At 44.5% G+C, this 27133-nt stretch overlaps 1 protein-coding gene across 6 annotated transcripts; it reads right to left on the reverse strand.

Moving 5' to 3' along the window:
* Positions 1-27133, reverse strand: RBSN (rabenosyn, RAB effector). Of its 6 annotated transcripts, none has more exons than XM_032262364.1 (13): positions 26954-27131; positions 24171-24329; positions 23605-23924; positions 18018-18158; positions 13486-13586; positions 12629-12674; positions 12365-12526; positions 9740-9981; positions 8071-8141; positions 5114-5200; positions 3769-3871; positions 2316-2420; positions 1-1325 (listed from the first exon to the last, which is right to left on the reverse strand). In XM_032262364.1, exons 3-13 carry the CDS (start codon positions 23750-23752, stop codon positions 177-179), a joined length of 2355 nt encoding a protein of 784 aa, XP_032118255.1. In that variant the 5' UTR covers positions 23753-23924; positions 24171-24329; positions 26954-27131; the 3' UTR covers positions 1-176. The 6 variants fall into 6 exon arrangements, with proteins under 6 accessions (XP_032118255.1, XP_032118253.1, XP_032118254.1 ...); XM_032262362.1 differs by having other exon boundaries at positions 24154-24329; positions 26954-27130; XM_032262363.1 differs by having other exon boundaries at positions 24154-24329; positions 26945-27130.

Raw genomic sequence — 27133 nt, forward strand, 5'->3', positions numbered from 1 at the left:
TCCCTGTTCTAGTTTCTATTTTATTATTCAACTGTAGTGGAAATACCTCAAAGAGCACAACAGTGTGCATCTGAGTTCTCACCCCACCACCTTCCCCATCCATCCCACCTGCTCTGCTCCTGCTCCACTGGCTCCTGCCAGACCCCTGGGCCCAAAGGTGCCCTCCCCATTGCTGGTCAGTCAGTGCCCCCCTTCTGCTTGGCCAGGGTGTGCTTCAGCTCCCGCAGGTTCTCCGTCAGCACCTCTACCTCATCCAGACGGCCGCACTGCTTGGCATCAAAGATGTATGCCTTGATGTTATCAATCTGCTGCAGCAGGAGCTCCTCTTCTATGGGCTCCTCAGCCTCTGGCCCACTGTCACTGTCCATCTCAAAGGGGTTGGTACAGGTGGGTTCCTCAAAGGGGTTGCCAGGAACCAGAGGGCTTGAGTGCCTCTGCTGGAGATGTTCGTCTTCCTCGTTGAAGGGGTTAGGAGCTGGGCTGTCTCGGTGAATGAATGGATTCCCAGCCATTGCCTCCTCCTCATCCTCTTCCTCAAAAGGATTGTACTCTTTCGGGATGTGGGCTGAAGGACCGAAGGAAGCCCCTGCAGCAGGAGGACTAGCAGTGCCCTCTTCCACGGGGCTGGAAAGGTCTTCTTCATCAAAGGGGTTTAAGGAGGGCCCCTCATTTTGCTGTGACATGCTGCTCTGGGTTAAGAGCTCCTGACCAAGGGCTGAGGGCCCAGACCACACTCTGATGGGCTCTTGAGCTGAGCTGGGTGTAGGAGTCTTGGGAGCTATGCTGCTTTGAATTGAGGAAGAGCCTAGATCCAAAGCATAAGCAAGGTGGGTACGAGGCTCTCTGCTAGGCTCCAGCTGAAAAGGGCCGATTTCTCGGAAGTCCAGAGACCTAGTCCGTGTGTGCAGGGATGCCACCCGAAACTGCTCCCTTTCTCGTTCCAACTCCCGTTCACGAAGCATTTGCAGCTGTTCCCGCTGCAGGTCCTCCTCCTCAGCCTGCCTCCGGGACAGCTCGATGGCCTTCTCTGTCTGCTGCTGGTCATACTCATCCTGCAGCTGCCGCAGGTTCTCCTGCAGGGTGCGCACTTCATCCTTGCGGCCTGCAGCCTTGGCCTGCTTGATGAACGATGTGATGTTGTGGATCTGCTGGAGGAGAGGGTCTGAGTCCTCACTCTGCCCCTGACCTCCTGACAGTGGGAGCCAGCCCTCAGCCTTTCTCAAGTGGGCAGGGCCCCTGCGGAGAGATGCCACATCGCCGTTGGCTGCTCGAGAAGCCAGGCCACTCTGCCTTTCCTCAAGCCTTCGCTGGGACTCCAGGGCAGCCTGGGAAGACAGCAAAACAGAGAGAAGAAATAGTCACCATGCTGGCAGCAGCCCACACTGTCAGCCACCCTCTGTTGTCCTTCTATCCCTGAGCCAGTGACACTCCAATTTCCCACCTGAGGACAAAGATATCCAACTGCTAAAATCAAGTCATGTTTTTGTGTATGTGGGTGGAAGGGAGACCCTGATTTTCAAAAATAAAATATAATGAATAAGTTAGGGCATCAGATTTTCTCAGTCTTAGATCACAAGCTATAGCCAGGCACAGTGGCTCATGCCTGTAATCCCAGCACTTTGGGAGGCCAAGGCGGGCAGATCACGAGGTCAGGAGTTTGAGACCAGCCTGGGCAACATAATGAAACCCCATCTCTACTAAAAATACAAAAATTAGCCAAGTGTAGTGGCCTGCACCTGTAGTCCCAGCTACTTGGGAGGCTGAGGCAGGAGAATCACTTGAACCAAGGGAGGCGGAGGTTGCAGTGAGCTGAGACCATACCATTGCACTCCAGCCTGGGTGACAGAGTGAGACTCTGTCTCAAAAAAAAAAAAAAAAAAAGATTCACAGGCTGTATACTTTTCTTAAACCTCCGAGATCTGTTCCCCTCTCATCTACACTGAAATCTCACACAGCATTAAATACATGTATAATTTCCTGTTTAAGACTACATATTCCAATATGTTCTATAAGGAACTTCCTAATGTCTTGGTCCTCTGCAACTTCTACCATAGGGAGAACTGCCAATCTCTGTGGTATTCTAGCCATGAGAGAATCAGCAATAGCTCTGAAAGAAAAATAGGACCTGGGGAGAAAAATAATTACTCTGGTTCCCATAGAAGAAAGTGAAGCTGAAACACAACAGAAGAAATATGCACATTTGAGAGTGAGAGGTTCTGAATCACTACAACCCCACACAACCTGGGAGCCCATGGCAGCCTCTGTGCTCGAGAGCCACAGGTAGAAGCAGGCCCTGTATCCCTGGCTTCACTTACTTGTCTCTCCATGGCCCTCTTCCTTTCCATTTCCTCCTTCCTTTTCTTTTTCAGTTCCTCAAACTGTTCTTTGGTCGGCAGCGACATCAAACCAAGCAACTTTTCCTGCAGAGAGTGACAGACAATTTTACACTTAAACCTTTTTAGGGAAAAAATGAACCTTAAGCTCTCTGATGAGAGTCTGCTTAAGCTGAGCCACTCTGTTCTTGGAGAGTGACATCATTTAAGAACAGCAGGAAAAGAGGGAACTCTTATATTGGGTGAGAGAGTCAACTTTCAAATGGGCCTGCGTTTTCCTTACGAAATGATCAACATCAGATATCCCAGTTATTTACCTGGCTCCAAGGTTAGCTTCTCTATGAGGTCTTGTTCCTTCCCATCCTATTAACTTAGCAAATCTCAATCACAGCCCTCTCTCCCACACTTCCCTGCTGTAAGTTTCTCCACAGCACTTCTGCCATCTTACATACCAGGTATTTTAGTCGTTTATGGTCTCTCCCCTTCTCTACAACATAAGCTTTATGAGGAAAGGAAAGTTGGTCTTTTTTGTTCACTACAGGACATCCAACACCTAGAACACTACCTGGTATGTAGGAGGCACTCAACAAATGATTGCTGAATAGAGTCACTAATCAAAGTGAGGAAGGGCCTACCTCTCTGTACGACAGTGTTAGAAAGCTAACCCAACAGGACTATATCTATTAGATCTCTTTGTTGGCTGGGTGCAGTGGCTCATGCCTATAATCTCAACACTTTGGGAGACCAAGGTGGGCAGACTGCTTGAGCTCAAAAGTTTGAGACCAGCCTGGGCAATGTGGTAAAACCCTATCTCTATTTAATAAAAGAAAAAAAAACTTTGTTTTAATTAAAAAAAAAAATAGACTTCTTTGTCAGGGAACCCCAAAGGCAGTTAACTATAACTCTTTCAGAAGGGGCTTTCAGGGGTAGAAAGATACAATTCAGATCTAACCACCTAGGTTAGTCTGCCCTTAATCGGCTGTTTCTTCCCAGCTGATGGCTCAGGAAGAGTCCTGTAGAAGATTATCCTAAGGAAGAAATACTAACTACCAGTATTACAATCCTGACAACACTTAACAGCAGCAAAAAATTAGAGTCTATCAAATGCCCAACTAAAGGAAAATAGTTAAAGAATGGCATATACAGTCAATATGCATTATTGTAACTACTGTATATAAAAAATGCAAATGGGAAAAAAGGTAAAAACATACCAGAATAATGAGTGATTGTAATGGGGACAAAGGATTAAAAGTAGTTTTAGTTTTCTCTGAAATTCAGATTTTTCTCTAAATGTGGCATCATGCTTTCATAATTTCAAAAAATAATAAATCTATAAATAGGAAGTAAATAAGTCATTGCATGGATCTGCCTTCTGGGAAGGAAAAGAACAGGACAGGCCAAGCACAACATTTATGCCAACCCAGGATGGCTTTACCTGCACAAAAAGTGTTGCTGAGTATCTGATCATTCTCTGCAGCCGCAAATTGCTTGGATGTGGTGGAGGGTCCTGGTTCAAGCCTAAGGTTAAGATCTTCTTACTGAATTGGAACAAATACATGAATGTAATGAGCACTGCCAGCTTCAGAAACAAGGGCAAAAAGTGTAACATCAGGAGTTGCCGGGCTTTCATGCAAGGAAGGTGTGTAAAGATGGGTAAATGACTCCACTGAGTTTCCTTGAAGGCAAAACCCATTTCTTACCCTTTGCTGTACTAAGGCCCCAGCACAGGGTGCATAACAAACACTGTCGTGGAGGGACTGACTACGTGTGCAGAGCCAGCTTCACAGGTGAGCGATCTAGGCAGCTGCACAAGGTCTGGCACTTAAAGGGCCTTGTGCTTGGTTTAATGCTCTGTTGTTAGTGTCTTTATTCTTAATAATTTTTGAACAAGGGACATGCATTTTCATTTTGTGCCAGGCCCTGCAAACAATGTAGCCTGTGCTGTACGTCTGGATGGACAAAGGCACCTCATCTCATTCTCCCTCTGAGTTGCTATACTTCTCATACCTCAAAGGGCTAATTTAACTTGAATGGCCAACTTGAGCACAGACACAAAGAAAGAACCTGAGTTTCTACCTTCACTCTACAACTTTTGCTATCTGTGACATGATTCCTCATCGATGACACAGGATGTTAATCCCTACCTCACAGAGTAACTTCGACAGAATAAATGAACCATTCTAGAGAAAACAACCAGTGACCGGCACTTGATAGGTATCAATAACCAGCTCTTCTTTCTTTAATAATAAGAAACATGGCCGGGCGCGGTGGCTCAAGCCTGTAATCCCAGCACTTTGGGAGGCAGAGGCGGGTGGATCACGAGGTCAAGAGATCGAGACCATCCTGGTCAACATGGTGAAACCCTGTCTCTACTAAAAATACAAAAAATTAGCTGGGCATGGTGGCACGTGCCTGTAATCCCAGCTACTCAGGAGGCTGAGGCAGGAGAATTGCCTGAACCCAGGAGGCGGAGGTTGCGGTGAGCCGAGATCGCGCCATTGCACTCCAGCCTGGGTAACAAGAGCGAAACTCCGTCTCAAAAAAAATAAAAAATAAAAAATAAAAAAAAAAAATAATAAGAAACATTAGAAATCCTTAATGAAACAAAAGTCACTGAGATGCATTAAGTGCTAGAGCTGGCCACTTCCTTGACCTCCTCCTCACCCACTGCCCCATCACCAGAACTCTGGGTGAGTGCAGGTCTGCTTTCGCCATCATTTCATTAGAACAGCATCTTCTCCATTCCACCAGCGGGCAGGATACCACTTAATGGACCTTACCTTAAAGCATCTATTAGCTCATACACTTTCTGCACTTCCACTCGAAGATCACTGGCATGTTCCAGACTGTAGGTTGTCTCCCCAGCACTAAGGAGAAACCACAGAGACAAGTGATCTAAGTTTCATGGTGCAAATCGGACAGCATAGTGTAGAAGGATGCTAAAGGTGTAAGGCCTCACAAAGGCAGTTAATTCTCTAAAAGTGGCATTTCAGACTTTCGGATATAATGCACTGTCCATCGCTTGAAATGAATGAATCAAGTGGAAGTGACATTTCAATTTGCAGATACTATAGGGGCAGACTCATACTGAGGCCTCCAAGGACTAGCCCTTATGCTCATCACTGAAACAAATGTGGCTCAATTTACTCTGGCCTACTTTCCCTAAACAATCGCACTACATCTAACAAGATGCAAGAAGTGGTTTACTAAATGAGTTGATTATACTACATTAAGAGCAGAAAGCGACTTGGCTTTCCTGGCTCAAAAGTTCCCCAGAAGGTTCGAGACTAGCCTGGCCAACATGATGAAACCCTGTCTCTACTAAAAATACAAAAATTAGCCAGGCATCGTGGTGGGCACCTGTAATCCCAGCTACTCAGGAGACTGAGGCAGGAGAATCGCCTGAACTGGGAGGTGGAGGTTGCAGTGAGCTGAGGTTGCACCCCTGCATTACAGTCTGGGCGACAGAACAAAACTCTGTCTCAAAAAATGTGTGTGTGTGTAAACACACACACACGGTTTTGTTTTAAACAAGGCACATCTACTGATACATGCATCGCTTTCGATGTACAGGTAGGCAACAAAGGTTTTTTTGTTTTTCTTTGAGACGGAGTCCCGCTGTATCGCCAGGCTGGAGTGCAGTGGCGCCATCCCAGCTCACTGCAACTTCTGTTTTCTGGTTTTAAGCAATTCTACTGCCTCAGCCTCCCAAGAAGCTGGGACTGCAGGCACGCATCACCCCACCTGGCTAATTTTTTGTAATTTTAGTAGAGATGGGGTTTCACCATGTTGGCCAGCATGGTCTCAATCTCTTGGCCTCGTGATCCACCAGCGTGGGCCTCCCAAAGTGCTGGTATTACAGGCGTGAGCCACCATGCCCGGCCGGCAACACAGGTTTAAGACAAAGACAGAAAACTCTGAAATTAATAACACTGGAGACCATAATTATTCTTTTCCTACAGGTTGGAAAAACACTGCTGGGATCTGAATCTAGTAGTTAGCACTTCAATTTCTTTTTTTTTTTTTTTTTTTTTTTTGAGACGGAGTTTCACTCTTGTTACCCAGGCTGGAGTGCAATGGCGCGATCTCGGCTCACCGCAACCTCCGCCTCCTGGGTTCAGGCAATTCTCCTGCCTCAGCCTCCTGAGTAGCTGGGATTACAGGCACGCGCCACCATGCCCAGCTAATTTTTCGTAGTTTTAGTAGAGACGGGGTTTCACCATGTTGACCAGGACGGTCTCGATCTCTTGACCTCGGGATCCACCCGCCTCAGCCTCCCAAAGTGCTGGGATTACAGGCTTGAGCCACCGCGCCCGGCAGCACTTCAATTTCTAGGTCACAAACACTAAGCTTCAGAAAAAGCCATGCTCTTAAGCAGGGATCAGCAAATTTTTTCCATGAGGGGCTGAATCATAAATGTTTTTAGCTTTGCAGGCCACACAGTCTCTTTTGCTGCTATTCTGTCATGGTGATGCAAAAGCAGCTACAAACAGTAATCAAACATGGGCATGGCTATGTTCCAATAAAACTTTATGCAAACAGGTAGCAATAACTAGCGTTGGTAAGGCTATAAAGAAAGTAAAACCCTCTCGAGGCAGAAAGAATTCTGCTAAAAAAAAAAAAAAAAAAGTAAAACCCTCATACACTGCTGGTGGGAATGCAAAATGGTGCAGTCATTCTAGAAAACGATTTAGCAATTCCTCTACAGAATGTTACTCTATGGTAACATACAGTTACCATAAAACCCAGCAATTCCTTGGTACCTACCTAAGAGTAATGAAAACATGTCCACACAAAGAACATAAAAACTTGTATACAAATATTACAGGAGCATTATTCATAACAGCCAAAAGTGGCAAAAAAACCCAAATGTTCATCAACTGATGGATAAATAAAATGTGGTAAGTATCCACACAATGCATTCATACAGATGGAATGAAGTACTGATATATGCAACAACATGGATGAATCTTTAAAACATTACACTGTGTGAAAGAAGTCAGAGAAATTTTATATTATGATTCCATTTACATGAAATGTCAAAAAACAGACACATCCATAGAGACAGGAAGTAGATTAGTGTTGGCCAGGGAGATGGGGAAAGGACAGTGGCTGCTAATGGGTATGGGGTTTCCTATTGGAGTGATGAAAATGTTTAGAATTAAGACAGTGGTAATGGTCGCATAATTTTGTGAATACACTAAAAACCACCGAATTGTACACTTTAAAAGAGTAATGTTTATGGTGTGTGAACTACATCTATATTTTTAAAAAGAAGCAGATGTCAAGCTACATTTGGCCCATGGGCTGCAGTCTGCCAGCCACTGCTCTAAGGGAAATGCCTGCTTTAAGCCCTGACACCTCAATGTGACACTGAAATGGCATCTACCCAGGCATAAGCATGAGACCCACTGCCCTTCCTCTGCTCCGACCAGATGCTGCATTCAGCAACAGTATTGTCTGAGGCCTTCCCAAACCTGCTTAGTTGGAACAGCCAAGGTGAATGTGGCTATCTTTTCATAAGCTCATGTGATGGTAATATGTACCCCACTAAAAGACAGACATGAAGATGATTCTCTTCATAACAGCCAAAAGTGGAAAAAACCCAACCTCAGCTGGTCTCAGAAAAAAAAAGCACAGTTAAATTAAGATTTTCATTTTTGGCTACTGGATAATTTACCTAAAATGCCAGAAAACACTCACCACTGGATTAGAAAAACATAGAGGAATAGCTTACTTTAATGATGCTGCCATCTTGATGTATTCTGGAGCTTTCTGGTCTACTTTCTCCATGCAGAGTCGTAATTTCTAAGAACAAAAACAAAGAGGTAAATGGTATGCTCAAGATTAGAAAAGCCTACCCAGAAGCTAGGCTCCGTCAATGGAGATATATTTAAATTGTTTACTTTTCTAATATACCGTTGCTATCAATTTTCTGATTTAAAGGCCTAGTTTCCAAGCAGAAAATCTTACAGGAAGGAAGGAAAGTGACAATGGAGCTTCTGACCAGACGTTTTGTTCTGTCACCCAGGCTGGAGTACAATGGCACGATCTCTGCTCACTGCAACCTCTACCTCCTGGGCTCAAGTGATTCTCATGCCTCAGCCTCCTGAGTAGCTGTAATTACAGGCACGCTGCCACCATGCCCGGCTAATTTTTATATTTTCAGTAGAGATGAGGTTTTGCCATGTTGGCCAGGCTGGTCTGGAACTCCAGGCCTCAAGTGATCCACCTGCCTCGACCTCCCAAAGTGCTGGGATTACAGGAGTGACCCACCGCGTCCAGCCAGACGTTTTCGAGAGGAGCGAGGCCTTCTAGGGTACAAGCCAAGGTGTCTACCAAGACAAAAAGGAAATAGTTGCTACTTTCTTCCTCTGCCAAGTGATGCCAGGCAACAATGGGAAACCAGCACAAGGCACTGCCAGTGTTCACTTCAAAAGAGGAGGTGGCAAAAGCACAGTGGGTATTCAAAGAAATGAGATACCAGGTCTTGAACTCCACACAAAGGATGGAGAATAGCTTCATCTGCAACTCAATATGGGGCTTAATTAACACCATTTCTAGTAGCCTGAGTATTTACATGGGGATTCCAGAAACACTGCCATTATGATCTGCAGAACTGCTAACAATGACTATTCAGTAGTCATCAGACAAAAATATACTCTTCCTCTGTTCAGAATGTTGCACAGCTGCTTCCTCTGACTGGGCTGATCTCTTCCCTGCATCTCTTACTGCCTCCCCACTCCGCTCACCTGGCTAGTCTTCCTCAGCTCACAGGTCTCACCTGGCTATTAAGGGACCAAGCCAGTCTCACTCCCAGATATTCTTTGTACATTATTTCTTCTCAGAGTATGCATCTAGTAGGGGGATTGTGGGATCACTGGTGGTAATGACAGCTGAGGCATTTGGACAAACTTAAGAGGGGGACACTTGGTAAACTGGTAAAGCCTGGAAACTTGTAAAGTTTCAGTAAAATGATAAAGCCTAAAAACTTGTAAAACTTTCGAAAACTTGTAAAGTCTAACACTCCCAAGTGAGTTTCCCAGGATTCTTCCGGCCCACTGTTTATGAACATCTCTAGATTCTCCCCTCCCCACAGAACCTGTCCACACCACATGGCAACTGCCCTTCCTCCTCTTGCCTCTGGGCCACCAAAGCCTCCACCCTCCTGCTTTCAAGTGGCCAAGGAAGGGTGAGGGAATGAGTTTGTTGTAACACACCCAGGATGACTCTGTGACTCACACAGGGCCCTAGCTGGGAAATCATAACATGGTCCTTTAGCAGGAACTACAAATGATTCAAAGGAACAACTTCCCAAACTGTTCTCCAGAATATGCAGGAGTGTATGTAACAAAGAGCCGAATCTGCCTGAGAAATCAGACCCAAGACCAGACAGTGCATATCACCTCGTAGAGCTTCACGATGTCAGGTGTGTGTTCCTTCTCATCAATCTGCTGCTCTCTCTTGAGCAGCGTGTCCTTGCAATGTGTACAACAGCGAATCCGGTCATCGTCCTTCTCATCCAGGACCGAGCTGACACTGCTCATGCTGCTGATGCTGCCTCGGCGGGAGCCATGGACACTGTTGGGTGACTGGCTGGGGCTGGTGTGGGTGCTCAGGGACTCCTTGCTGGCACTGGTGAGCTTGTCTGTAACCACAACACCAACAGGCAGCACTGACCCCCACAGCATCCAATTACCATACCCCAGAACTTGAGGTGTCAGTCCACAGGTGTTTGACTTGGAGAGTAATAATATCAGTCTCCAGCTGTGGGCACGTACTGCCCCTCTGCCTTCCCAGTGTCAGACTCTGGCGGGAAAGGACACACTGCTGCCCCTCCAAATCCAAACAACCTGGCCTTTCCACCTGACACCCTCTTCCATTTGCCCTGTGCCTCCAACACAACATACATTCCCCTGGGAGACTTTCCTCCACAGCCTTCTCCCTATTCCCAAGCATCTGGCTCCTACCCTCTCTAAATGGCAGGTACTCCAGGAAAGCCTTCTCCAATTCCCTGAGGCAAAAACTATCCATCCTTCCCATCAGCTCCCACTACGTTGCCCCTTTAGAGCACTTTCCACTTTTCTCCCTGTGTACAGTTACATATACACCCCGGAGCTGCCCTAGGAAACCATGACTCTTTGTGGGTACAAACTGTGTCTTATTCACACTTGCACCCTTAACATATCCAGCAGGGCCACCCCACAGCAGCTGCCCAGTAAATGCTGGCTAAAGGGCTCAAGGGAAGAAAGGTGAATAGTGTCCCAAAAAGGCAGCTTATAAAGTCATGTGAGACAGGGAATTGGTCTCAGGGAGAAAGTATCAAGGTAAAGTGACTGGTGTATGTGAGAGTTGGACAGAAGCATCTGTTTTAGTCCCCATGTTATCCAGACACCCCATGGCCACCAGAATGCACAGCCAGCAGAACTCTCTAGTGTTGCAAATGTACCCCAAACTTCCCAGAAGCCAATGAGATCATCTTCAGCAACTTTGGTTGCAAAGTCCTAGAAGATAGAGTTCCACCTAAACTTTGTCCTCCACACACCCCCCAACTATTTTATTTGCTCATCTATTAATCTACCCTGGGCTTTTCAGAATTCCATGCCTTTGCTCCTGCTCTTCACTCTACCTAAAATGCCTTCCTTCTCCATCTCTTTTGCAATCCTACACATCTTTCAAGGTTCTTCTCGCCTATCACTTCCCAGCCCTAAGTATCCATGCTCTCATTGTCCCAGAGCCTACGGCACTCAGCATCTCTCATATTATGGTATTAGTCTTTTCTATATGACAGCGAGTTGTCTGTGACTTATCCTACAGGGAGGGACTAGTCCACTGCTTGTATTAAGACCCTCTTCTCAAAGTCACACCTGCCACTTCCAAGCAGAGCTGACAAACAGTTGGTCAGCCTCTCCTGAGTGCCTGACACAATCTCTTTCATAGTACATCTCTCCTTAGAAAGCAATTATTTATTTGTGAGTTTGTATCCACTGCTAGATGCTGGACGTCTTGGAAGAATGGACAATGCCTTATAGGCCAGAAATGGGCAAAAGAAGACCTGTGAGGCAAATCCAGCCTGCAGGTTGTTTCTATATGGCTCTCAAATTAAATATAATTTCTCTTCTATTCTGAGATGGGAGTCTCGCTCAGTCACCCAGGCTGGAGTGCAGTGGCTCAATCTCAACTCACTGCAGCCTCTGCCTCCTGAGTTCAAGCAATTCTCTTGCCTCAGCCTCCCGAGTAGCTGGGGCTACAGGTGCATGCTACCAGGCCTGGATAATTATTGGTTTTGTTTTTGTTTTTTTTTTTTTGAGATGAAGTTTCACTTTTGTTGCCCAGGTTGTGATCTCGCCTCACTGCAACTTCTGCCTCCTGGGTTCAAGTGATTCTCCTGCCTCAGGCTCTCAAGTAGCTGGGATTACAGGCATGCGCCACCACGCCTGGCTAATTTTGTATTTTCAGTAGAGAAAGGGTTTCTCCATGTTGGTGAGGCTGATCTCAAACTCCTGACCTCAGGTGATTCGCCTGCCTTGGCCTCTCCCAAAGTGCTGGGATTGCACACATGAGCCACCGTGCTGAGCCTGATTTTTGTATTTTTATAGAGACAGGGTTTCACCATGTGGGCTAGGCTGGTCTTGAACTCCTAACCTCAAGTGATCCACCTGCCTCAACCTCCCAAAGTGCTGTGATTACAGGCATGAGCCACTGTGCCCAGTCTAATGTTCACATTTTTAAAAGGGAGTTTAAAGAAAGAAGAAATGTCACAGAAACCATACGTGGCTCACAAAGCCTAAATTTATTTACTATCTGATCGTTTACAAAGTTTGCCAACCCCTGTTATAGACCACTCTATCTCAGGCCCCTAGCATAGTACCTAGCCTGTAGTGGGCTTCACAGAATCAACAATTGAATGAATGAAGATTCCAATGAACCATTAATTTAACAAAAAGGTTCCACGGTCCCAGTGGTGATTAGCAAATAAGCTAGGACCAAAAGAAGATGAGGGTCCAGGGCCCCACCTCCAGGTCACCTACTTGCCAAGGGAAGGCTGATGAGCTCCATACACTTCTTGCACATAATAGACCCACAGAGGCGACAATGGTGGCGGCGGTTCCGGATGCTGAACTTATTCCCACAGTCTGGACAGAAAGGGACATCCTGGTCGTTGACCCAAGGCACCACAGACTTTTCTATCGCTTTGGGAAGAGCAAACCAACAAAAAAGCCATTTTAAAGAGAGATTTGGTCAGGGAAAAAAGATAAAGGATAAGAAGAATGTGAGCAAAGTTTTAAAGTTACCTCTAATCTTTGCAGACTCAGTATTTGTTCTGTCAAATGCAGTGAGCTGACCAGGAGAAAATAGTGCCAAGTGAAATTAACCAGGTGATGTATACATGCTCCAAACTTTCCAATACATCGAGTAGGAATTAGCACATTTGGATTTCTCAAGTCTCATCTGTCATCCCCAACTCCACGAAATCACAAAAGCAATTTCACGTGGGACAGAATATTAGTTTTACATCTAGAAGCCACCTCCCTTCCTGTGATCCACTTCTAATCTCTTCATTGTCAGTTACCCATTTTAGCAATAACCAGGGCTAGGCAAGGATGGGTAGGGGCAGCAATTGAAAGCAATGGAAAACTCTCCATTCTCCACAGTGTTCCTGGACCCTAAAACTGGCCACTTATTTCTGCCTTACAAAGTACACATAAAGAACTGTACTTGTGGTTGCTATTATGCCCAGCTCAAAATCCAGGTTATACACAACAAGCACATCTAGGATCAAAAAACACCAGTGAGACCTGGTCACTCCTTTGTTTGCGATCACACCCCATACTTCACTAGGTGATTGTGCCCAGGACACCCAAAAGAAGAATCTGAAGGAAGAAAGGTTTTCCAGCATCTGAGTGGGATTTATAGGTGGTGAAAGGGAAACTGAGCATCTGGCAAGTCTGTTAGCCTGGGTCATTCTCTTAAGGAAAGCTGGCCCAGGCTAGAACTGTCCACCAGGTCCTCTGCACCTCTCTAGAGAAAGGGTTCCTCTGGCAGCATCAGATGTATATGACATCTACAACACATGCTATAGAAATGTGATTATTTTTCCCCAGAAAATGTGTATTTTTAGAAAAAAATGTTTTAAGACTACAAAATTTACCTTCTCTAACCTGATTATTAATTTATTGACTTCCACAACATAGTGGTCAATTCTAGCAGCTCGGTGTTTTTTGAATTCAGAAAGATGGCTTCTCACAGCACCTAGAAGGAAGGAAGTGGGGAGACAAATGACTTACAATTTCTCTGAGGGAAGCCTCTCTACCTTGCCGCTTATCCTCAATGAATTTCAAAAGCAGGCTGGTCAACATAGTGAGACCCTGTCTCACTCAAAAAAATAAAAAAATTAGCCAGGCGTGGGCACATACGCCTAAAATCCCAGCTCCTCATGAGGCCAATGCAGGAAGATGGCTTGAGCCCAGGAGTTGGAGGCTTCAGTGAGCTATGATACCACCAGTGTACTCCAGCCTGGGTGACAGAGTGAGACCAATCTCAGGCAAAAAAAAAAAAAAAAAAAAAAAATTCAAAAGCAAGTAAAAACTCAAAGATTTTATAGTCTTACCAAAAATTCAAAAGCCAGGATAGCAAATGGAGGAAAATCTGCTAAAATGTTAACCATGACCTTTAGGCCACCAAATACCATATGAGAGACTTTAGAATATAGTAGATAACAGCATATACACTGGAGTCGGCCTGTGCTCAAGTTTCAATTCTGCCACACACTGCGTAACCTTAGACAAGTTACTTAACTTCTCTGTAACTCAAGAGTACTTGAGCTGTCAAATATAGTAATAATGGTATCTACTTCAGAGAGTTGTTACGATGGTTAAATAAGTTAAAATTTATAAAGTCTTACCTGACTCTCATGCTAATGTTAAATAAACAGGGTGATAACATCATGGGCAATTTAAAAATTTTTGAATTCTCTTATTGTTTTATACTTTGTAAATCTGATACAAGATGGCTTTTCCTAAGGATAAAGACAATTCTCAAAATGGCCAAAAAAATGATAGATTCCCTTGTGGGAGCTAGTTAAGCTGATACTTTCCTCAGTCCAGCAGCCAAGAACTGGGACAAACATCTGCAACACAAATAGAACCCAACAGCTTACTGTCTGAGAATACCTGAAATATTTCCAGCTCAGTCTCACCTGATCCAGAAACATATTGCCCTCAAACATCCCGGCACTCAGTGCACATCCTCATCCCAGTGATCCCCTATTCATTTATAGATTGTACTATAACAGATTTTGTCACATGCCATGCTTTTAAAAAAAAATTTTAACTGCCAAATAAAAATTGCATATATTCACCATGTACAACATGATTTTTTGAAATACTTATACACTAGTGAATGGCTAAACTAGCTAATTAACATATGCATTACATCATATACTTATCACTTTTTGTGGTGACAACACAAAATCTACTCTCACTGATTTTTAAGAATACAAGATTTTTTTTTTTTTTGAGACGAGTCTCGCTCTGTCACCAGGCTGGAGTGCAGTGGTGTGATATTGGCTCACTGCAACCTCTGCCTCCCAGGTTCAAGCAATTCTCCTGCCTCAGCCTCCCGAGTAGCTGGGACTACAGGCATGTGCCACCATGCCCAGCTAATTTTTATATTTTTAGTAGAGACAAGGGTTTCACCATGTTGGCCACGATGGTCTCAATCTCTTGACCTCGTGATCCACCCACGTTGGCCTCCCAAAGTGCTGAGATTATAGGTGTGAGCCACCGCACCCAGCCCACAAGATATTTTTATTAACTATAATCAGGCTGGGCATGGTGACTCACACCTGTAATCCCAGCACTTTTGGAGGCCGAGGAGCATGGATCACTTGAGGCCAGGAGTTCTGAGACCAGCCTGACCAATACAGTGAAGCCCCATCTCTACTAAAAATACAAAAATTAGCCAGGCGTGGTGGTACGCACCTGTGGTCCCAGCTACTCAGGAGGCTGAGGCACAAGAATTGAACCCAGAGGCAGAAGTTGCAGTGAGCCAAGATTGCAGCAGTGAGCCAAGATCGCAGCAATGTGCTCCAGCCTGGGTGACAGAGGAAGACTCTGTCTCAGAAAAACAAACAAAAAACTATAAATCACCCCTTTAACAATAGATCTCTTGACTTATTCCACCTGACTGAAATTTTGTATCCTTTGATCAGCATCTCCACATGCTATACACTATTTATTTATTTATTTATTTAACAGAGTCTTGCTCTGTCGCTGGAGTGCAGTAGTGCAATCTCTCGGCTCACAACAATCTCTGCCTCCTGGGTTCAAGTGATTATCATGCCTCAGCCTCCCAAGTAACTTGGATTACACATATGTGCCACCCTGCCCGGCTAATTTTTGTATTTTTAGTACAGACAGGGTCTCACCACATTGGCCAAACTGATCTCAAACTCCTAGTCTCATGTGATCCACCTGCCTTGGCCTGCCAAAGTACTGAGATTAAAGGTGAGCCACCACACCCAGGCCCACACATGCCACTCTTAACCATCCACATGTCTGTTCTTCCCTAAGCAAACTCTAACATCTAATTAAACTTCAGTTTAGAATTCTTAAGGGTGACCATAAATGTTAACTGCTAAAATTTGCCATTCACTTGACCTTCTACAGTTTGTGACTATCTTTGGTTGCTGCAATTGGCAACTTAATCAGAAAATCACCCTAGTAATCTCACATTGGCAATCATGAAACAAGCTATCACAAATAAATATTAACTTATAAAATTTGCCATTCACTTGACCTTCTACAATTTGTGACTATCTTCAGTTGCTGCCACTGGCAACTTAATCAGAAAAACACCCTAGGAATTTCACACTGGCAATCATGAAACAAAGCTAACAAGAATTCATATATCCAAAATTTCTCCTTCATGTTTTGAATTGGCTTTCATATATATCTCATAATTACATATGTATAGTTTTTTTTTTTGTTTTTTTTTTTTGAGACGGAGTTTCACTCATGTTACCCAGGCTGGAGTGCAATGGCGCGATCTCGGCTCACCGCAACCTCCACCTCCTGGGTTCAAGCAATTCTCCTGCCTCAGCCTCCCGAGTAGCTGGGACTACAGGCACACACCACCATGCACAGCTAATTTTTTGTATTTTTAGTAGAGACGGGGTTTCACCATGTTGACCAGGATGGTCTCGATCTCTTGACCTCGTGATCCACCCGCCTCGGCCTCCCAAAGTGCTGGGATTACAGGCTTGAGCCACCGCACCCGGCCTAGTATTATTTTTAAAGCAATTTTCTCCTGCAATAATAAAAATGTTTCAATTCTCCAATACAGTAGCAAATAGCCCAAGTGGACACAGAGCACTTAAAATGTGGCTAGTGTGTAGTTCAGGGAGTGACTTTTAATTTTATTTCATTTTAATTTATTTAAACTTAAATAGCCCATGACTGGTGGCTATTGAAAAAACAGCACAGTTGCTGGACTTTCCTTATTCAAAGAGACACCTTCTGTAATGGCACTATAGGGATACAGTAGATGAGCCTGGGTAAATATCAATTTCCTTCTTAGAGCCCAAGTTTCCGTATCTATAAATGGGAATAAGGACCACTACTCCACAAGACTTTTGTGAAAGGTGAACAAGATAATAAACATGAAAATTTAATAAATCATTATAAAGGAATTATTACCCATTTCATGGACAGAAAATATTTTATTATATTAATGACTATTATCATTAGACAGTTAAAGGATATATAGCCAGGCATAGTGGCTCACGCCTATAATCCCAGCACTCAGGGAGGCTGAGATGGGAGGATCACTTGAGCCCAGAAGTTTGAGACTAGCCTGGACAACATAGTAGGACTCTGTTTCTACAAAAAATACAAAAATTAGCCAGGTGGGATGATGTGCACAAGTAGTCTCAGCTACTCAGGAGGCTGAAGTGAGAGGATCACTTCAGCCTGGAATGCAGTGAGCCATGATGGAGCCCTGAACTCCAGCCTGGGCAACAGAGTGAGACTCTCTCTCTCAAAAAAAAAACAAAAAAACAACAACAACAAAAAAACAGATATGTAAGATTAGATAGTTCAACTAAGTGTGTGTGGCATGATAAATAGCTTTAGTGAGATATAATTCACATACATATACCATTTAAAGCAAAATTTCAGTGGTTTTTTAGTATTTTCAGAATTGTACAATCATCATAATAAATTTTAGAGAATTTTCACCAACCCAAAAACATGAAAGTAGGTAGATGGTACCATAACGATTCAAAAAAGCAAGCTGCATAAAACAGTGCCTGTCACTGGGCAGGTAATATCCTATGTAAGAGGAAACAGACTTATTAATGGAATCTGTGCCTGGGCTAACATCAGAGAGATATGGATTCATACCCCATTTCTGCAGTTTACTCGCTGTTTGTCCCTGGGCAGGTTCTCATGAGGTGCAGTGAAGATTTAACAAGGCCATGGATATAAAGCACTTAATGTAGTGCCTAACACAAAGTGGATGCTCAGCTCTTCCATTTTCTCCCCCCAACAAGGGCATAAGGTCCATGAGAAGCTTAGACCATTATGGTTTACTGATGCCTCCTCAGCCAACTCTTAAAACTTTACCAAGAACACAGTAGATGCTCAATAACCACTTGCTGAATGAATAAATGAAATTTCTTACCAAGCTCCTGGGGTTCCCACATGTAAGGATCAACCCCTCCATAGCTGAAAGACTCATATCCTTGGGTCCCTGATTCTGCTCGATCATCCCCTTCTCGTTTCAACAACTTGTCCTTTGCTTTCTTAGCCTTCTGGACAAGACCTTGAAAAATGGAACAAACGATACAAATGAATCATGAAGAACACCCATTAGAGTCAAGGGAAATCTCAAAAAACAAGAGTTGACGAAATAATTATCATTTGTTTAAAAATGCACCAGAAATATTTAGATCCCAAGTAAAATGCAAGAACAAGCACACAAACACTATATTACAAATACCACAGAGCAATACACTGGTCAGTCAACATTAGTTGGTTTAGGTGGCCAACATATGGGCTAAATTACTGCTCACTGCCAAATTTTAAGAGCACAATTTTAAAAAGTTTTAAAATAAAATTTGATGAGGGAAACAGAGTGATGGAAGTCTTTTCTTCTTTATCTTAATTGGAGTGGTTAAGCGGATATATATATTTTTCAAAACTTACTGAATTGGGCCAGGCGTAGTGGCTTACACCCATAATCCCAGTACTTTGAAAGGCCAAAGGAGGGAAATTGCTTGAGTCCAGGGATTCAAGCCAGCCTTGACAACTTGACAATACTCCATCTCTACTAAAAATGCAAAATTCTAGCTGGGTGTGGTGGCACACACCTGTAGTTCCAGCTACTTGGGAGGCTGAGGTGGGAGAATCACCTGAGCCCAGGAGGTCGAGGCTGCAGTGAGCTGAGACTATGCTACTGCACTGCAGGCTGGGCAACCAGAATGAGACCCTGTCTCAAAAAAAAAAAAAAAAAAAAAAATTAAAGTGTATATTTGAAAACTATACCTCAGTTAAAATAGTGGGTTTTTTTGTTGTTGTTTTGAGATGGAGTCTTGCTCTGCCACCCAGGCTGGAGTACTATGGCACAATCTTGGCTCACTGCAACCTCCACCTCCCAGGTTCAAGTGATTCTCCTCTTTCAGCCTCCTGAATAGCTGGGGCTACAAGCCCCCACCACCATACCCAGCTAACTTTTTTGTATTTTTAGTAGGAAAGGGGTTTCTCCACGTTGGTCAGGCTGGTCTCCAACTCCCAACCTCAGGTGATCCACCTGCCTCAGCCTCCCAAAGTGCTGGGATTACAAGTGTGAGCCACCGAGCCTGGCCTAGTTTTTTAAAAACTAAGTTCTATAGTACTAATTTATTTACCCCAGGAACTCATGAGTAAATTTTTCTCATTTACCTCCAGGATGGGATTCAGCTAAACCTCCATCGCTGGACTGGTGTTCCCCATAAGGCTTAACTGGACACAGAGTTCTTCCTTCCCCACTACTGCCCACCCGCTTACTGAATCCATGTAAGAATATTTGCAAAAAGCTTCAAGAAAGAGATATAACATCTACAACATAACACAAATGGAACCAGATTTAGTAAGAAGAGAAAATGAACATTTCCTGTATTTAGTCCTTGGATACACCAGGCACAATGCAAAGTGCTTGCAAATACATTATGCCAGTTCATGATCACAATGTTATAAGGCAGGTAATAGCCCTACTTACAAATTAGGAAATGACATCAAAGATGGGGGAACAACTTGCTTCGTCCAAGATCATAGAGCTTATAGGTAACAGCAGGGCAGGAAGTAGACACTTCGTCTGAAATGAGAGCTCCAGCTCTCCCCAGCTAGTGCTGATTCACAAACTATGCCTCTGCAGAACATGGGTTCTGCCACCTGTGCTGGGGAAGGGAACCACCTGTTAAACTGAACAATCAGCTGAATGGGGAAAAACAGAATTCTCAGTTCTAAGCTGCTCTCTTACGAATGTTCTTTAATCTTGGATGACTGCTATCCCTTTCTTCCACCAGAATCTACTAGAAACTCTCAGACTGAATATTAAATGATATCATTGCTTTTACATTTTATTAATTTTTTAGAGACAGGGTCTCGTACTGTCACCCAGGCTGGAGTGCAGTAGTGTAATCATAGCTCACTGCACCTCGATCTCTTGGGCTCAAGCAAGCCTCTCACCTCAGTCTTCCAAGTAGCTGGAACTACACGTATGCACCATCAAGGCTAGGTAATTAAAAAAAATTTTTTTTTGTAGAGATGGGGGTCTCAATATGTTGCCCAGGCTGGCAGGCAGAGGATAACATTAGTAAGAATATGCTTGTCTTTTTTTAAGACAGTCAGGCCAATAAGAAAACTTCCTGGTTATTGGTCACTCTGGGACATCTTTTTCCAAACTGGAAAAATACCAAAACAAAAGTGCATCCTTTAAAATCCACTGAAGTAGTCTTTGTCTTTTCTTTCTTTTTTGAGATGGAGTTTTACTCTCGTTGCCCAGCCTGGAGTGCAACGGCAGCAATCTCGGCTTACTGCAACCTCCGCCTCCTGGGGGTTCAAGGGATGCTCCTGCCTCAGCCTCCTGAGTAGCTGGGATTACGGGCACGTACCACTATACCCAGCTGATTTTTGTATTTTTTTTTTGGTAGAGACAGGGTTTCACCACGTTGGCCAGGCTGGTCTCAAACTCCTGGCCTCAGGTGATCTGCCTGCCTGCCTTAGCCTCCCAAAGTGCTGGGAGTACAGGCATGAGCCACCATGCCTGGCCTAAAGTAGTCTTTTCTAATAACAGAGGAATGTGAGTTAACAAGTAACAATTCTGTTTTGCAAAAGAGACTAAAGTATCAGATTAAACAGGCAATCTATACCATTTCACCACTTTAGGAGACAGAAAAACTGCCTGGCAACCTTCCCAGAATGGATGTAGCCCTTCCAGAAGAGGCCAATTAGGAATAATCCTATACATTAAAAAAAATACTAACAAAGCAAGAAGCCACAGTCAATTTTCAGCTATCTTTTCTTCTACTTACTGAAAATGGGCTAAACTGGAGTTGAACCAGGGCTAGGGCTTGAACCCACTAACTTTTTACTAATGACTAATCTATTTTTTCTTTTTTGAACTGCCCCCAAAATCCAATACTAAGGTTCACTCTTTTAGCTTTAATTTTTCACTTGCCTAAAACTAGCCATGTCATAACATTTCTAAGAACCAAAAGACCAAATGAAGAGGTGATCTGCTTTCAAAAGGGCTTTTCAAAAACCCTTTCATGTCAATCCTTAAAAATTTACTTTGCTGATTCTGAAATGTAGAAAACTGCAACAAAATCAAGCATTCCTTTCAAACTAAAGACATGATCATTAGTAGTATTAGAAGTAGAGATATGAGAGGTAGGTCAGGGTGGAAAATCAAGGGAAAAACCAAGAGAATCTTTTCTTTCTTTTTTTTGAGACAGAGTTTCACTCTCTCTCTCAGGATAGAATGTGACAGCCTTAATCTCCTGGGCTGAAGCGATCCTCACACCTCAGCCTCCCAAGTAATTGGGACTACCAGTGCATGCCACTACAACTGGCTAATTTTTTAAAATAATTTTTTTGTAGAGATGGTCTCGCTATGTTATCCAGTCTGGTCTTGAACTCCTGGGCTCAAGCAATCCTTCTGCCTTGGCCTCTCAAAGTACTAGTATTACAGGTGTGAGCCCCTGCAACCGGCTGAAGTAACTTTGTTTTTTTTTTTGTTTTTATGTCAGGGTTTCACTCTGTTGTCCAGGCTGGCGTGCAGTGTCATAATCATGTTTCATTGCAGCCTCGACCTCCTGGGTTCAAGGGATCCTGATGCCTCAGCCTCCCAAGTGGCTAGGACTACAAGTGCATGCCACCATGCCCAGCCAATTAAAATTTTTTCCCTTGTAGAGACAGGATCTATGTTGCACAGGCTGGTCTCAAACTCCTAGGCTGAAATGATCCTCCCCACTTTGGCCTCCCAAAGTGCTGGGATAACAGGTGTGAGCCACTGTGCCCAGCCAAGGATCCTTTCAAGTTTCTTTCACAAGGCACAAAATGTCTACTCTATTTAGTATTCCTTAAATAAGTTCCTATATCTCTATTGTCCAAATAACCTTAAACATTTCTCCTCTTAAAAAAATAGTCATTGTAGGAATCTGAGAAGAGTCTCTAACCTCTGCACCCACTGGTATCACCAGTTCTAGCAATGGCATTGGAAATGACTTAGTTCAGCTGACACCAAGACTGGAAGCTGGTTGAAAACCATGGAGGCTCTTAGGTTGTCCAAAGGAAACTTATATAATCAGGTTTAGTTTAGTTTTTGCTTCATTTCCTCCAGGAAGCTGCAATGCATGCTGTGATTGGAACATGGGCCTCTCATCCTCAGCGATGTCATGTGCAAAGGGCAGCACTGGACTTAAGAGGTAACAGAAGACCTACATTCCAGGCCTAGCTCTGCCAATTCCTGTGTGACCATGGATAAGTAACTCAACATCTCTTGAGCCTCACTTCACTTACTATCTATAAAATGAGACCAATCACCTTCTTTTTTTGTTTGTTTGTTTTGAGATGGAGTCTTGCTCTATCGCCAGGCTGGAGTGCAGTGGCGTGATCTCAGGTCACTTGCAACCTCTGCTTCCCAGGTTCAAGCAATTCTCCTGCCTCAGCTTCCTGAGTAGCTGGGACTACAGGTACGCGCCATCACGCCCAGCTAATTTTTATATTTTTAATAGAGATGGGGTTACATCATGTTGGCCAGGATGTTCTTGAACTCTTCACCTCTCCCGAGGTGTTCTCTCTCTCTCTCTCTCTCTCTCACCCCGGCAAAAGTGCAGTGGCACAATCACCATTCACTACAGTCTTGACCCCCTTGGGCTCAACCAATCCTCCAGTACCTGGGACTACAGGCACACACCTCCATGCCCGGCTAGTTTTTAAAAAATTTTTTTGAGAATAGGTTTCATCATGTTGCCCAGGCTGGTCTTGAACTCCTGAGCTCAAGTGATCTGCCCACCTTGGCCTCCCAAAGTGCTGCGAATAGAGGCGTGAGCCACTGTGCCCCACAAGAGGAGCAGCGTCTTATTTGGAGGTTAGAATTTGAAGTCCAGGAAATACAATAAATGTATGTATAGTCAAAAGTACCTTTGAAGAATTCTTTCCACAACTCCCTCACATCTGAGCTCTTGGAAGCTCAAAAACCAAGGTTTTCAGGTTGTTTCCCTTTGTTCTTCAACTATGACCTTCCTTTTTCTGGGGTATAGTGGGCAAGATACCAATTGGGGAAGGAAGGATGGTGTGAAGGCCTAAATCTGTGACAGGTAAAATGGGTGTATAATGTGCCTCCACCATCATAGCAAAGGAAAGAAATTCCTCTCCAAACCCTGTTAGGCTGGTGGTCAGAGAACTGTCAAGCCAGATCACAGTGATTACATTTACTAGATTCAAAGTCAGACTGTGTTTCACTGAGCGGCTTTAGACATGTTATCTAATCTCTCTGTGTGCCCTCATCAGCAAAATGTGGCTCACAGCCACAAAGTTATTGTGAGGATTAAATGAAATTAATAAACAGGGAGATTCTGAAAATGCCTGGCACATGACAAACACTAGTCATCTGTTTGCTACTACTATTATTATATTCCTGTGGCAACACCGAAGCTGATAAGAACTATCCCATGAGTTAAAGCTCTCACTGACAGCAGGGGATAGGCAAGGTCCTCGCTTCTTACTTTTAATTTGCCCTTTGACATCACGGTCTTCTCCTGAGTGCTCTTCCTCGTAATGTGAATGAAGCTGATAGAAAGACTGCAGATCCTTCAGGCATAGAGGGCAGAGGAAGCCCTCCCTCACCTCCCCTGGGTCGTCCAGAGAAGCCATGGTAGTGCCCTTCTCAACCCTAAGAAGGCAGGGATCTCATGCCAAGAGTCAGCTTGATTCCTTCCAAGGAACCATGGTTCCTGCAGCATGAGCTTTATCAAGCAGTACACAGATGGTGAGGAAGCGGCTTCATGGCCCTGGATGAGGTTCCCGCTCCGGAATAGGAGGAGCCCTAAGAAAGGAAAGAAGAAGGGAAAAAAGCCAATTCAGGCAAACTGGTAGCAACTGAGAATTTTCTTCATTCTTTTCACAGTACAACAGTGCAGGTTTGTTTGTTCAGTGCAAGTTTGAGAAAACAAACTCTTTCTCAAATCCTTAGCCCAACCAAGCTGCAAAACCTAAGATATAAAAACATCACTCAATGAAGTGGGAAGCACAGATTCTTGAAAAAAAGCAAATACCTTGACAATTCTCTTACATTCATTCCAAATGATTCAACTTCATAATTCGTATGCCACTTTAGCTACTGGGGGAGTGTCTGAAGTACTTATCAACAAGCAGAAGTTTTTACTTGATGCTCTTTACCTTGATTGTTTACTTGACCACATATGGTGAGTTCTTAACACTCGTAAGGCACCTGTGTTAGAAATGCAAAGATGAAAAAGATATAGTATCTGCCATAAAAAAACCTACAAAAAAACCCAAAAATCCTAACACAAGTTAAAGAGAAACATTAGAAATCTACTAGTCAAAAAGAAAAAAATATATTTTATATTTATAGAGCACTTATCGCCAATGGGCTTATGAGATTTTTTTTTAAGAGACAGCATCTTGCTCTGTCACCTGGTGAGCTAGAACTGCTCACTACAGCCTCAACTTTCTGGGTTGAAGTGGTCCTCCTGCCTCAGCCTCCCAAGTAGCTGGGACTACAGGAGTGTGCCACCACACCCAGCTAATTTTAAAATTTTTTATAGAGACAGGGTCTTGCTATGTTTCCCAGGTGGATCTCTAACTCCTGGCCTCAAGCGATCCTCTTGCCTGAGCCTCCCAAACTGCTGAGATTACAGATGTGAGCCACTGCACCAACAGATCTTATAAGCCAGTGACAGCTCAGTAGCAAACCTAATGTTCTCCACTACTTCAAAAATAAAAGGCTGGCCAGGCATGGGTGCTCACACCTGTAATCCCAGCACTTTGGGAGGCCAAGGCAGGCAGATCACCTGAGGTCAGGAGTTCGAGATCAGCCTGGCCAATATGACGAAAACCCATCCCTACAAAAAATAGAAAAATTAGCTAGGTGTGGTGGCAGGTGTCTGTAATCCCAGCTTGTTGGGAGGCTGAGGCAGGAGAATCACTTGAACCCAGGAGGCAGAGTTGCTGTGGGCTGAGATCACACCATTGCATTCCAGCCTGGGCAACAAGAGCGAAATTCCGTCTCTAAATAAATAAATAAAAGGCTTTGGTGGCTAAACATTTCAGGGCTTAATAAGCTACATTCACTTTCTTACTGACCCATGGTAAAGTCACTTCCAGTGTCACCTCATAAAGACTCCCAGTCACAGGAGAAATCTAGACAAAACCATTTCACAAAAGCAGAGAAATTTCTTCCCAAGAACCTGGGGCTACAAGCCACAGTATATAGTGAGAGGGGATGTGTGATCCTTAGCTTTGGATGGACTGTAGAAGACCACCGAGGAGGGACTGCCTGGTCCTCAAAGCTGAAGGGTGGCAGCACCTCAGAAAATAAACAAATGAGACACCAGGTCCCTATTTTTTCCCTCTAGTTAAGAAGCCCAGTGACTACATACATGCAGATCCCTGCCTTTTTTCCAAAGAAATATAGCAGCTCTAGGTCTGGCCTGTTCCCTCCCCAGCCAGTGGTTCAACTGATGCTGACTCTGACAGCTCCCTTCCTACCCATGCACTCACGTCTAACAACCACAAATCAAACACAAAGCCCACCACAACCATGCCACACAACCACCCTTCACACCTCAGCCCAAAACCAAACCTCACTTCCTCAAAGAAATGCCTCTTATTCAGGGCATTAGAATGGACTTTTCCTTCACGGCACTCATCTCAATTTATAACTGCAGGTACATATGTGAAGTGACTAAGTAAGACTGTAAAATCTGTGAGGGCAGGCACAGATTCTATATGTTTTCCCCTGTGCTGTCTCCCCAGGGTTTAGCGAAGTACCTGGCACACACAATTAAGAAACACAATAAAGCTCCATGAATGAAATGAACAAAGGAATAAACTCTAAAATCCTCTAAGCATATGCCATAAAGAAATCTAACATAAACTGAATTGGACCCCACGACCATAACTGAACACATATGCAAGCCCCTCGAACTCTAAATCATGTAAAAAATAAAAACACACACACACAATACTTACATGTTCTGCAACTACATCCAGCATGACTGTCACCCCGCCATATGCCACAACGAGGACACATCCCACAGCAGCACTCAACCCGTCCTCACGACTGCACACAACCACAACTAACACGATTTTTTTTTTTTTTTTTGAGATGGCGTATTTCGCTTTTGCTGCTCAGGCTGGATTGCAATGGCGCGATCTCAGCTCACCACAACCTCCGCCTCCCGGGTTCAAGTGATTCTCCTGCCTCAGCGTCCCGAGTAGCTGGGATTACAGGTGCGCACCACCACGCCCGGCTAATTTTGTATTTTTAGTAGAGATGTGGTTTCTCCATGTTGGCCAGGCTGGTCTCGAACTCCCGACCTCAGGTGATCCGCCCGCCTCAGCCTCCCAAAGTGCTGGGATTACAGGCGTGAGCCACCGCGCCCCGCCACTAACACGATTATACATACGTCGCATGACCATACACAACAGGAACGACTCAACCCCGTGGAGCAGAGATGATAACGTCACACATCGCACAGACATCACACAAAACGCTCCAAACATCTCCATACGAACTCAGAATACAAACGCTTCAGCTTTACACAACCAGAGAACCAAACACAACCACTCGGAAGACAAGCACCCACCCACTTCCCCCACAGCTGCAAAACCAAACCCGAGTGTATACGGCCCCCGTAACCGCACAACCACACAGAGTCCAATCACCTCAGGCACACACAAGCGAAATGCACGGCCTGAAACCGGCATCTCCCACCTCTCACGTCACACCCACCACAACCACACACGGCCCACACCCACAACGGCCCGCCCGTCTCCGTTCTGGAGAGGAGCCGTGTCCCCGTCCCTCAGACTGGGCCTGACCCTCTGTACCCGGCCGGCCTCCTGCAGGCACGCAGGCCTTTCCAGTCCCGTGGGCCCGGGTTCTGGGCCTCCACGGCCCCTCACACAGCTGCCGACGCCATCTCCATCGGTAGCTCGGCACTCGGCAGGTGCGCCTGCGGCGGCGAATCAACCGTAAGGCACGCTGATAGACAGACGCCTGTCGAGCGC

Source organism: Sapajus apella, unplaced genomic scaffold (assembly GCF_009761245.1).
Source record: "Sapajus apella isolate SASKATOON/1434 unplaced genomic scaffold, GSC_monkey_1.0 scaffold128, whole genome shotgun sequence".
Taxonomy (NCBI): Eukaryota; Metazoa; Chordata; class Mammalia; order Primates; family Cebidae; genus Sapajus; species Sapajus apella.